At 57.7% G+C, this 12567-nt stretch overlaps 1 protein-coding gene across 2 annotated transcripts; it reads left to right on the top strand.

Annotated features, from left to right (window-relative positions):
- Positions 1–4076: 4076 nt before the first annotated feature.
- On the top strand, positions 4077–12567 carry N4BP3 (NEDD4 binding protein 3). 2 transcript variants are annotated; one of them, XM_017518299.2, is made up of 5 exons: positions 4077–4340; positions 9783–10133; positions 10385–10906; positions 11262–11516; positions 11637–12567. In XM_017518299.2, the coding sequence occupies exons 2-5, from the start codon at positions 9813–9815 to the stop codon at positions 12162–12164; spliced, it is 1626 nt and encodes a 541-aa protein (XP_017373788.1). In that variant the 5' UTR covers positions 4077–4340; positions 9783–9812; the 3' UTR covers positions 12165–12567. The 2 variants fall into 2 exon arrangements, with proteins under 2 accessions (XP_017373788.1, XP_037590745.1); XM_037734817.1 differs by having other exon boundaries at positions 4105–4340; positions 9786–10133.

The following is a 12567-nucleotide window of genomic DNA, read 5'->3' as shown; positions in this document are numbered from 1 at the left end:
AAAAAAAAAAAAAAAAAAAAGGAAAAGGGAGAAGGACCAACTGACCTTCACAGATGCTTGCTGCTTGCCAGGTACTGTGCAGGGTGCTTTAGAGATACTAGCTTACTTAACCCTCCCCTTTTAGAGATGAGGAAACCAAGGCTCAGGGAGAGAAATTAAATTGTCCCAGGTCAGCCAATTCAGGAAGTGGGTGCATCCAGGGAGCTTGGTTTCACTTCCCCTGGCCTGGCACCTTCAGAGCCCCGCCCTTGGCATCTGAGCAGCATGCTCCCATGCCAACTCTACAGGAATGCCATGTCTGAGGGCAAGTGGCCCCTTGCAGGGGCATTGGTGTGCAAGCCCAGGAAGGTAAATAAAGTTCACTGAATACAAGTTCCTCCCACCCCAGCAGGAGTCCAGCTTGGCCTCTCCCATGCTGTTCAGGCAAATGTTGGAGGAGAGAAAAGAGGCCTGGCCTCCTATTGGCTTCTGCCTCCTCACCTCTGCCCAGCCCACTTCCTTCTCTCAAAGACCTCAGCAAGGCCAGTGGCAGGCCAGGGTCAAGGGAGAGCAAAAGGCAGCCTGCATGGACAGGAGTGCAGTTGAGCACCTTCTTTTCTTTTTTTTTTTTGAGATGGAGTCTCGCTCTGTAGCCCAGACTGGAATGCAGTGGGGTGATCTTGGCCTACTGCAACCTCCGCCTCTGGAGTTCAAGCGATTCTCCTGCCTCAGCCTCCCAAGCAGCTGGACTACAGTCGCACGCCACCATGTCCGGCTAATAATTATTAATTTTTTTGTAGAAACGGGGTCTTACTATGTCACCCAGGGAACTCCTGGGCTCAAGGAATCCTCTTGACTCAGCCTCCCAAAGTGTTGGCATTACAGGCGTGAGCCACCGCACCCAGCCCAGAATCTGAGTTTTCATCAGAACTTTTCTGTGACCCCCTCTCTCTCTTCCTCATGCCATTTGTTGCAAGTGTATTCTTACAAGAACCTTCTCAAACCCTCTTATGAACATCTCTATCACTGCCTCTCCCACTCAGTTGACAGAATGAACACCTTCTCGGCAGCAAAGACCCAGCTTCCAGGCCCTCCTTGGCCCTGTTTCTTTCTCTAGAGACCCAGCTGACCCGACCTCCCTGCCTGCCTGCGTCACCTCACAAGCCCCACGTCCAGCTGCGTGCACAAGCCCCTCTCTCTCTCTGAACGCTTCAGAGGCTCCCAGCGCTCACTTCATGAGGCTTCTCTGAGTCTGCTCTCGGGTGCCACCTTCGTCCCTTCCCGCTACTAACCTGTCCCACCCGGGGCTTGGACCTCGCTAGGGAGATGAACGTGCACTGCCTTCTCTAGCCCTGCCATCTGCTTCGCTGGGAGCACTCCTCGATGGAAATGCTTCCAGGACCATGTCAGAAGCCATTGCTCCAGTGAAGCCTTTCCTTGGCTCCCAACAAACAGTCAAATGGGTCCTTGCTCTGAAACTTTATCTGTCTCAATGAGTAACTCTCAAGGGCTGAGACCCAGAGCAGCTGTTAATGAGTTTTCTTAGGTCCTCTGAAATCTGACACTACTTTTAAAAATTCTGGCAGAGCAAAATCACACCATTGTTCTCTAGCCTGGGCAACAAGAGTGAAACTCCGTCTCAAAAAATAATAATAATAAAAGAAGTTCTTCCGGCTGGGAGAGGTGGCGGACACCTGTAATCCCAGCACTTTGGAGTCCAAGGTGGGCAAATCGTTTGAGGTCAGGAGTTCCTGACCAGCCTGGACAACATGGTGAAATCTCATCTCTGCTAAAAATACAAAAGTTAGCCAGGCGTAGTGGCATGCCTGTAGTCCCAGCTACTTGAGAGGAGGAGGCAAAAGAATTGCTTGAACCTGGGAGGCGGAGGTTGCAGTGAGCAGAGGTCGCGCCACTGCACTCCAGCCTGGGTGACAAGAGCAAGAATCTATCTCAAAAAAAAGAAGCTTAGGCCAGGCGCAGTGGCTCACGCCTATAATCCCAGCACTTTGGAAGGCCGAGGCGGGTGGATCGCGAGGTCAAGAGATCGAGATCATCTGGTCAACATGGTGAAAACCCGTCTCTTCTAAAAATACAAAAATTAGCTGGGCATGGTGGCACATGCCTGTAGTCCCAGCTACTCGGGAGGCTAGTGCAGGAGAATTGCTTGAACCCAGGAGGCGGAGGTTGCGGTGAGCTGAGATTGCGCCATTGCACTCCAGCCTGGATAACAAGAGCAAAACCCCATCTCAAAAAAAGAAAAAAAAAAAAAAAGAAGCTCTTGGTAGAAGTTCTATGCTTCTATTCTGTCCTAACAAGAATTGGTAAGGACAGCATAGAACATAAGGGGTTGCAAACTTCTGGGCCATGGGCCAAATCTGTCCACAAGAGACAAAATGTTTTTTAATTGAGGTAAAATTTCCGTACCATAAAATCAGCCATTTTAAAGCAAACAATTCAATGACATTTGTATATTCACAATGTTGTGCAACCACCACCTCTGTGAGGATCCAAAACATTTTCCTCTTCCCACAAGGAAACGCTATGCTCCTTAAGCAATCACTCTGCCCTTCTCCCTCCCCACAGCCTCTGGCTCTAATCTGCCTTCTGTTTGTGTGGATTTGCTTCTTACAAGTGGCATCATTACCGCATGTGGCCTTTGTGTCTGGTTTCTTTCAGTTGCCATGTTTTAGAGGTTCATCCATGTTGAAGCAGGTATCATCAGTATTTCATTCCTATTTTCTTTTTTGAGACAGAGTCTTATTCCATCAGTCAGGCTGGAGTGCAGTAGCACAATCTCCATTCATTGCAACCTCTGCCTCTGGGGTTCAAGCGATTCTCCTGCCTCAGCCTCCCAAGTAGCTGAAATTACAGGCTCACTCCACCATGCCTGGCTAATTTTTGTGTTTTTAGTAGAGACAGAATTTTGCCATGTTGGCCAGGCTGGTCTTGAACTCCTGACCTCAAATGAGCCACCTGCCTCGGCCTCCCAAAGTGGTAAGATTACTGGGGTGAGCCACCACATCCAGTCTTCTTCTTCTTCTTTTTTAAGACAGATATGGGGTTTTGCGAGTTGCCCAGGCTGGTCTTGAACTCCTGACCTCAAATGAGCCACCTGCCTCGGCCTCCCAAAGTGGTAAGATTACTGGGGTGAGCCACCACATCCAGTCTTCTTCTTCTTCTTTTTTAAGACAGATATGGGGTTTTGCGAGTTGCCCAGGCTGGTCTTGAACTCCTGGCCTCCCAAAGTGCTGGAGGATTTCAGACGTGAGTCACCACGTGGCCTTCATTTCTTTTTCAGGGCCGAAAAGTATTCCACTGAATGGATCCATAGTTTGCTTACACCTTCATCAATTGTTAGTTTGAACTGTTTCCACCTTTTGGCTATTTGACTACTATGAGTAGCACTGCTAAGAATATTACTTGTTTGAGGAATGTAATCACTAAGTCATGTGGTAACTTTTCGTTTAACTTTTGAATTAGAAACGGTGTTTTAATTTTTCGAATATGAATCCTTTACGTGTCTGTGTCTCTGTTTCCATGTCTTCCTACTGTCTTACAATAGGAAGCTCACGACTCATTTACGTAATTTTTCTGGCCCCTGGAGGCACCTGAGTTTGCTGCCCCCAGAAGACTTTGGAGGCAAAAAGAAAATAACTTTGTGCCCAATTCAGCCAGAGTAGTGGGGTAAAGTCTTTTCACTTCTCAAAGTACTACTGTGGCTCTGCCTCAAAGGGGGGAGATAGTGTTTTCCGGAGAGTAGGCGGCGACAATCCGGGAGGTGAGGGACCTCAAGAGCCTCTTCGTTAGGCGGGCGAGGCGAACCGGGAAGCAGGAGGAGCGGGCGGGTGGTGCGCCCTCTGGGGCGTGGGCCGCGCTCGGGGCTGCTCGCCTCCGGGGTCCGAGCCCCAGCGCTCAGGGCTGTAGCGACGTGGGCGCAGCCAGCCCGGATTTCGCGCGCCACCACCGCGCGGCGCCTCGGTGAGTCCCGGCCGGGGGCGCGGTCTGTGCCGGGCGGGGCCCAGGTTGGCTCGGGGGTGGGCGGGGGTTGCCCCCCGGCCCCGCCCCCCACATCCGGGGGCCGGGCCGGGCTCTGGGCTAGCCGTGAGCGGATGAGTCAGGCCGGGTTTTCCCTCCGCCTTTGGGGCAGGCGAGCGAGCGCCGCGGAGCGCGTCCCTCCCTCGCCAATCCGGCTCCGGCGCCCGCCCGCCCGCGTTTTCCCGGCGCCTGCCGCCCAGCCGCTCCGACCTGGCTCGCAGTCGCGGCTGGAGCCGGCGTTTTGCAGAAGGGTTCAAAGCCGCGCGGGGGAGCTGCGACGCGCGGGGGCTGCGGAGCCAAGGGCCGGCGAGCGCGTCGCCAGCATGGTAAGCGGGGCGCTCTGGGGGCCGGGACCCGGGGCTAGACTCGGGGGGTGGGGCGGAGCAGGTCTCCGAGGTATGGTTTTCCGGCGTCCTTGGCGAAGGTGCAGCCCCCGCTGGCCGAGGCTCCCGTCTGAGAGATGGGCGGGGGTGGCAGGGTGCGGCGTGCGCCCAGGTGTCCCTGCTCCCGGGCAGCCAGGCGCCGGATCGGGGGCCGATCCCGATGCTCCGCTGGTGGGGCAAGCGGCCGGCTACCCTGCTTTCCCCAAACCCTGCAAACGCGCTTTCCTGGGAGCAGTGCTCGGGACCCCTGCGCCACGGCTGGGTGGGGCAGGCGTCCTTGGCGCCGGAGTCTGACCTCGGCCTCCGCCCCCCTGCCCAGCCGCTTCAGCCAGGCCCCAGGGAGGGGCCAAGAGGAGACGCGTTTCCCTCCCCGCCCCCTAGGTAGCTCCAGGACCTCTGGGGAGCCCTCGCCTTCACCCCTGCCTTCCTAAGAGAAATTCCATGCGGCTGCCAACCTTGTTTGCCCCTCCGACTTCCCCACGAGATCTCTCGCCTCCCCCCAACACCTCCTTTATCCCCCCCAACCCCCTGCCGTGTCCGGGCTGCAGCTACGGGTCTGCAGGTAGGGGACATTCCTAGGTCTTGACCGCCAGAGCACGCGGTCCAGTCCCGGCCATAGCCTTTGGCCAAAGTGAGGGCTGGGGCCAAGCCGAAATCAGGGACCTGACAGTCTCCAGAAAGAGAACTGGGACCCATTGTCTCCCACTGGACCACCCCCTGACCCCAACTACATAGGAACACATTTGGCCTGGCTGTCCTCAGGAGGGAGCGGACGCAGGAGGCCATCCTGGGCGCAGTGATCAGCCTTCTCCCAGGGCCTTCCCGGCCAGGGCTCCTCTACCGGCTGGCAGTATGTGGGTGTGCATGTGCGAGACTGAATGAATGCGGCCAGCCTGCTCCTGCTACCGCCTCTAGATCTAGAACTAGCATAGGGACTCGGAGTCCCCGTGAGGCAGGTTTCCTCTAGTTCTTCCTGACCTGGGGGTCAACAGGAGGCATTCCAGGCCGGGTGGACTGCAGTCCAGACCAGCCTGGTTGCAGGTGTCCTTGGGAGAAACTTGTGTGGAGGGCCAGGCAGACATACATGCAATGCATACACAGCAGTGTGCCCATGGAGGGAACCCGTGACCCCTGGCTAGGATAGCGTGCTGAGGTAGAGGACCTTGCCCAGGGAGTGGAGACTGCTTCTCACTGTGGGGTCTTGGACAACTCACCTCGTCTTCCTAGGCCTCGGCTTCCTGATCTGTAAAATGAAGTGAGGGTAATTACTGTCCTGTTTGCCCCCATGAGGCTATTGTGGAGATGAAATGAGATAATGAAATGGAAGGGCTGCAGCCCAGAAGGCCTATATAGTGATACTAAGCACCACTCCTGCAGGCGTCAGCCCCTGGTCTTTGCCTCAAGTGTCTGTCACAGAGGAGATGGGGTGGGCCAGCCTCTCCCAGCCCCTCTCTGGGCCCCCCTTGCCCACCACCCCCTCTTTTGGAGCTGGGACATTCCAGTCCCATTCCTTAGGGACAGCTGCAGACACGCCCCTTAGCAGAGCTGATCCCCCGGCAGGTGGTGGGACCTTTCCCTGGGGCCAGGGCTCAGGAGGGGCTGACTGTAGCCAGGGCAGGCAGTACTCCTACCCATGTGGGGGCTGGGATGTTCCACCCCAGAGGAGATGCAAGGTGGGTTCAGAGAGGACTTCTAGTCCTGGGAGCCTGTGTGCTTTCTCCCCTGCAGCTTTCTCAGCTGAACATGACCTTAGGCACATTGCTTCACTTCCTGAACCTCAGTTTCCTCTTGTGAAGTGGAATGCCAGAACTTGTCTTCTTGTGCAGATGTGATAGTGCCCTTTGTCTGACCCAAAAATGTACCCACTAACAGGCTCTGGGACACCCCCCCCCCCAAGGAAAGCACATCCTCTCTCTTTGCTTCCTAGCCAGCCAGGGCAGCTGTGTTCACCAAGGATTGGTCCGAAAGAGATTCCTCTCTGTGTCCAGGGATTCCAGTGCTGTCCACTAATCTTGGGGACTGGAAACGGGTGAGGGGACTGGTGGCAGGGAGCAGGAGTGAAGAGGCCTTATTGGGGCCAACTGGGATCTGCATAGAATGTGGCTTGAGTGTCCCAGCCCAAATCTAGCCAGCTGGGTGGTTGGGGGTTTGCAGCTCCCAGGGCAGGGAAGCCCAGGCACTTGACTTGCCCCCTACCCTTCTCTCCACGACCTGTGCAGGGGCCCCGGCTTTTTGCTCTGATGTTGCAGTGAGGCTGCAAGGCACTTGCTGTCTTCCCCTCCTCCTCCCCCACCAAATCCTCTCCAGCCTGCACAGCTGCCCTGCCCTGAGCAGGCAATCCCTGGGCTTCCAAGCAACAGGAAGGAAGGAATGTGTGTTGAGGAAGGGGGTAGAGGTGGGGTGGACCCATTTGGGAAAAGAGACTGTCCCCACTCTGTGACATAGGCAGGGACGAGCGTCCTGAAAGCTGGGGGCCTCAGCCCTGCTGGGGGAGCTGATAATACAGCCAGAGAAATCAGCCAGGAGAGGCAGAGTGGGGAAGATGGGGGCCTAAGGAGAGACAAAGGGAAGGGGCTGTCTGCCGCTCCTTCACTAGCCTAGGGGCTGGGAAGGACACCTGGGTCATCACTCGGGCTGCTGCTGTTCTGTCAGTGTGTCCCAAGAGGTTCTCAGTGCTGTGGTGACCTTGTGCACGGCTGGATGATGGTGTTTGCTGCTGGATGTGACTGTCTGCACTGTGTCCTCTAACATGGGCTCTGTGCTGCTGGGTGGGGCTGACATGTGGCATACCGTGTGGTGAGTGTGGTTATATGCACTGTTGTGGCCGTGGCTACCTCTAGCTCAAGGACTCTCCCTGGACCTGAGACACTTCATGGAGAACATGGAGTGTCAGTTCTGTCTCTCTGAGATGGGAAGTGAGCATCTGCCCAAGGGAAGCTGAGGCGGTGTGCATTTGGGGTGAGGTGGGCGTATTTGGCACTGCTGCCAACGTCTCCAACCCCAGGGCTACACAGGACTTACAGTTCACAAGCCCTTTCACCTCCATCTCTGTCAGTAATCCTTTGAGGAAGGCTGGGCAAGCAGAGTCTTTCCCACGTTATTTATTGTTTTTCCTTTTTTAAAATAAATAGAGATGGGGTCCTGCCATGTTACTGAGGCTGGTTTCAAACTGGGCTCAAGTGATTCTCCTGCCTCAGCCTCCCAAAGTACTGGAATTACAGGCGTAAGCCACCATGCTGGCCCTTTCCCACTTCAGGGATGCAGAAACTGAGGCATGACAAAAGGCGGAGCATTTATGTCTGCTGTCCCCTGGAAAGAGTGAGGGCAGGCTGGAGAGCAGGTCTCTTCCATCCCCTCCCCAGGAAGCAGCAACAGGAGTTGAGCATGCTCAGGGACAAACCACGGCTCTAGCTGGAGTGGGCTTGTCGTGGGGAGGAGGTATCAGTCAAGGAGACAGGATGCTTCCATTCCAATACTTGTGGCTGTAGGTGGTAACATCCTAGGTCCCCGATAGATGTTGGGCAGCCCTGACCAGCTGTGACCTTGGGCAAGTCACTTCACCTTTCTGATCCCTACTGACCTTACCTTTAAGAAGGGTCAGTAGCTGGGCACGGTGTCATGCACCTGTGGTTCCAGCTACTCAGGAGGCTGAAGTGGGAAGATCGTTTGAGCCCAGGAGGTCGAGGCTGCAGTGAGCCATGTTTGCACTACTGTACTCCGCCCTGGGTGACAGAGTAAACAGCAAGACCCTGTCTCAAACAAACAAAAAAAGAAAGCGACCATAACTCTGTCACAGGACTCAGTGGGACCCCTATGCAGGGCCGAGTCGCTGTGGGAACCCAGCACCTGTGATTCCTTACGTGGATGCATCCCCTATGTGTCCTGCAATGCCTGCTCTCTGGGGCTGGGCTGGGTGTGCTGTGCACATCCAGATTCGCCCCGTCTTGGGTCTGGGGGTTGGTGGAGAGAGAGCTGAGGTCATTTTTGCCTAGGGTGAGGTGAGGCTGTGGGGCTGGGGCAGGTCCCCCTCCCAGAGAACTTTGTCTTCCACAAACACAAAACCTGGAAATGGTTGAGGAAGATGGAGCCTCCTAACGACCATTGTTCGGGGCAGGAGTGGGTGTCCCGGAAGCATGGGTGGTAGTAGGGGACTCACAGCTGCAGCCTGCCTGCTGGGCTTCTGTTCGAGGATAGGAGCAGCTGCTCGGGGGCGGGAGGCAGAGAAGGTGGCATTCGTTCATTTGGCCAGACCTTTCTGCACATCCGCTCTAGGCTGGGCACTGGGCTGTGCACAGGATCCCCTGGGGACTAGGTACCAGCCCCACCTCCAGAGTATGTGGCCCAGCGCAGGTGGGAGACGGTCCATCAGCCTGGTCCCTTAGCAGTGTTTGTGTGCCTGGCTGAGCTTCGCTCCGGCCAGCCTGTTGACCCTGGCTGTGGCCCAGAGCCTGGACTGGGTGTCTGTCATGTTATCACACCCCATTCTCCCAGCATCTTGGTGATAAGTGTTATTGCCAGGTGTGCACGTGGAAGCCCAGGCTCACTGAGGTTAGTGGCTTGGCCGAGGTCACACACCAATTGGATTGGTTCTGCCAGGGTTAGGATTTGGGACCCACCCTGCTAGGCTTTGGAGTAAGAGCATATGCAAGGGCTGGCGTGAGTCCAGCTGCCCCTTCCTCCCCCTCCCACCACTGCCCAGACGTGAACACCTGTCCCGGAAACTATGGCCATTGTTCACGTCATCCTTCTTCCTTTTGGGCCCTTCCTGTTTGTATCCCTCCCACCGAAGCCCCCAACCACACCCGTGCCAGATGTTTCCCTTGGGGAGCTTTGACCCTTTGCAGGAAGAGGGGCTGCAGGAATTATCCCTCTCCCATGGGAAGGAGGAGGAATGGAGAGTCCCACTGGTCCTGGGTCTCTGTGCCTTCTCCCCACCCCACAAATTTGGTGGGGAATTTGGCAGGGGGGTAAGCAAGGTCAGGTTCAGTCAGGCTGAGTCCGTCCTCCTTAGCCCTATGCGGGCCCAGTGCTGGGAGGAGGGCCCCCGTCCTGCTGCTTCTGGGCCTATCCCCTCCCCGTACCTCTGAATTCTGCACAGGCCCCTAGGTGGAACTGGCCCTTCTGTGCACGGCTAGAGCACCATTGCACTTCCTTAGACTCATTCCAGCAGAGTGTCAGATGGGCAGGTGGCTTTGGGGCCTATACTTCTTTCTCTTGCCAGTCTAGGGATCCTGTCCTGGGGTTCTCTCTTGGACCCACATCTGCCTCTCCTGGGCCCGGGCCAGGTTGTGGGGAGCTACAGGGAGCAAGCGCCTTGTTTTCAGGCCCCAGGGAAGTTGGGCAGCCAGTGCCCACCTGCCCCTAATGGAGCCTCCCAATTCCCAGAAGCAGCTGCCTGTGCCCTGTTGAAACTTCATGGCCACAGCCCCAGGCCCTGCTGGCATTGCCATGGGCAGCGTGGGCAGCCTGTTGGAACGGCAGGACTTCTCCCCTGAAGAGCTGCGGGCAGCACTCGCCGGGTCCCGGGGCTCCCGCCAGCCTGATGGCCTCCTCCGGAAGGGCTTGGGCCAGCGTGAGCTCTTCAGCTACCTGCACCTCCCCAAGAAGGACGGCAAGAGCACCAAGCGGGCCCCTCGGAACGAGCCTGCTGACTATGCCACCCTCTACTACCGGGAACATCCTCGAGGGGGTGACTTCAGCAAGACTTCGCTGCCGGAGCGGGGTCGCTTTGACAAGGTGTGCCTCTGGCCAAGCCCTTTACCAGGTGTGGGGAGGGTGGGGTCTCCTTAGAGACCCTGATGATGGGATGGGGTGGGGACAGGGGTTGCTGAGATATGAAAATCGTGTTATGGGCTAGAGGCTTGGTTGCTGCCTCCCAGTGGCACACGCCCCGCAGTCTCAAAGAGAATCCCTCAAGGGCTTTGGGAGCATTGGAAGGTAAATCAAGCAGCTGCCCAGGTCTCACACCTGCCCTCTCTTCCTGGCAGTGCCGCATCCGCCCCTCTGTGTTCAAGCCTTCAGCGGGCAACGGGAAAGGCTTCCTGTCCATGCAGAGCCTGGCGGCCCACAAAGGCCAGAAGCTGTGGCGAAGCAATGGCAGCCTGCACACGCTGGCCTGCCACCCACCCCTGAGCCCTGGCCCCCGTGCCAGCCAGGCCCGGGCGCAGCTGCTGCATGCCCTCAGCCTAGACGAGGGCGGCCCGGAGCCCGAGCCCAGCCTGTCTGACTCCTCCAGCGGGGGTAGTTTCGGCCGCAGTCCTGGTACTGGCCCTAGCCCCTTCAGCTCCTCCCTTGGCCACATTAACCACCTCGGGGGCTCCCTGGACCGGGCCTCTCGAGGACCCAAGGAGGCTGGGCCACCAGCTGTGCTGAGCTGCCTGCCAGAGCCACCACCCCCCTATGAGTTCTCCTGCCCCTCTGCTGAGGAGATGGGAGCTGTGCTGCCTGAGACCTGTGAGGAGCTCAAGAGGGGACTTGGCGATGAGGTCGACTCCAACCCCTTCACGCAGGTGAGGGAGCCCCTGCCCTGGAGTCCTGTTCTGTGCCTCAGCACTGGGAAACAGGCCAGAGAGAGGGGTCCCAGCCAGCTCACCCACGTGGCTATGGACACAAGACAGCAAGAAAGAGAGAGTTGTCTTGGCTTCTTCCCCTACATCCCAGGTGGTGGGGATGTCATGTTCATGTCACTGGGGGTCCTTGCCTGAGAGTTGTGTGGGAAGGAAGGGGAGAGGCTCCCTGGGAGGGCCATGAGATGGGGACACCACACCTCTGGAGGACATCACGGGTTAAAGTGCATGATATAGGGTCACAGGACATGATCAGTGGCCAGAGGTGCACGGTGGATGCATCTCTTCCCCTTGACAGGTGCTGGAGGAGCGCCAGCGGCTGTGGCTGGCTGAGCTGAAGCGCCTGTATGTGGAGCGGCTGCACGAGGTGACCCAGAAGGCTGAGCGCAGCGAGCGCAACCTCCAGCTGCAGCTGTTCATGGCTCAGCAGGAGCAGCGGCGCCTGCGCAAGGAGCTTCGGGCTCAGCAGGGCCTGGCTCCAGAGCCTCGGGCCCCTGGCACCCTCCCAGAGGCTGACCCCAGTGCACGACCAGAGGAGGAAGCCCGATGGGAGGTGAGAGATGCCACAGGGCTCGGAGACTCTCCCATCTCCATTGCCAGTCCCTTCCTCTGCCTGCCCCTCCCAAACCAGCTCCCCACACCCTACTTTGCTTGCATCCTCCCCATCCCCCAGGTGTGCCAGAAGACAGCAGAGATTAGCCTCTTGAAGCAGCAGCTGCGGGAAGCCCAGGCAGAACTGGCCCAGAAGCTGGCCGAAATCTTCAGTCTGAAGACGCAACTTCGGGGCAGCCGTGCACAAGCCCAGGCTCAGGACGCAGAGCTGGCCCGGCTGCGAGAGGCTGTGCGCAGCCTGCAGGAGCAGGCCCCTCGGGAGGAGGCTCCAGGCAGCTGTGAGACTGATGACTGCAAGAGCAGGGGCCTGCTGGGGGAGGCAGGAGGCAGCGAGGCCAGGGACAATGCTGAGCAGCTGCGGGCTGAGCTGCTGCAGGAGCGACTTCGGGGCCAGGAGCAGGCATTGCACTTTGAGCAGGAGCGGCGGACTTGGCAGGAGGAGAAGGAGCGTGTGCTGCGCTACCAGCGGGAGATCCAGGGGGGCTACATGGACATGTACCGCCGCAACCAGGCACTGGAGCAGGAACTTCGGGCACTGCGGGAGCCCCCCACACCCTGGAGTCCCCGGCTCGAGTCCTCCAAGATCTGAGTCCAGCAGAGCGAGCTGACAGCAGAAACACTGTCAGAAGGTGCCCTGAGACGGCTGGCTCAGCCCTCCCTTACACTGGTTGGGTTGGAACCTGCAGAGGCCAGCCCAGGGCTGGGGAGGCGCAAGGAGAGGAGAGATCTGGTGGGGCCATGGGCTGGGTAGAATGCCCCGGCAGGAGCCAGGACAAGGCCCTCCTGGCAGAGGAGCACCTAGGCAGGGCCCAGCCCTGCTCCCTGGAGTGGGTGTGGCCCAGAGAAGGAGGCTGGGGGATCAAGAGCCCCAAGGTCCTGAAGGGCAGGTGAGAGGGAGGGAGGCTGGAGACTGGGCTGGGGCCTTCTTCCATGGAGGGAGGCTGGAGTGGGAATATTGGCCTCTTCCAGAATAAAACCACGTTTTCTACCAG

The sequence above is a fragment of the Cebus imitator genome, unplaced genomic scaffold (genome assembly GCF_001604975.1).
Source record: "Cebus imitator isolate Cc_AM_T3 unplaced genomic scaffold, Cebus_imitator-1.0 Scaffold668, whole genome shotgun sequence".
In the NCBI taxonomy this organism is placed as follows: Eukaryota; Metazoa; Chordata; class Mammalia; order Primates; family Cebidae; genus Cebus; species Cebus imitator.
This window is presented reverse-complemented; position numbering and strand designations above follow the sequence as displayed.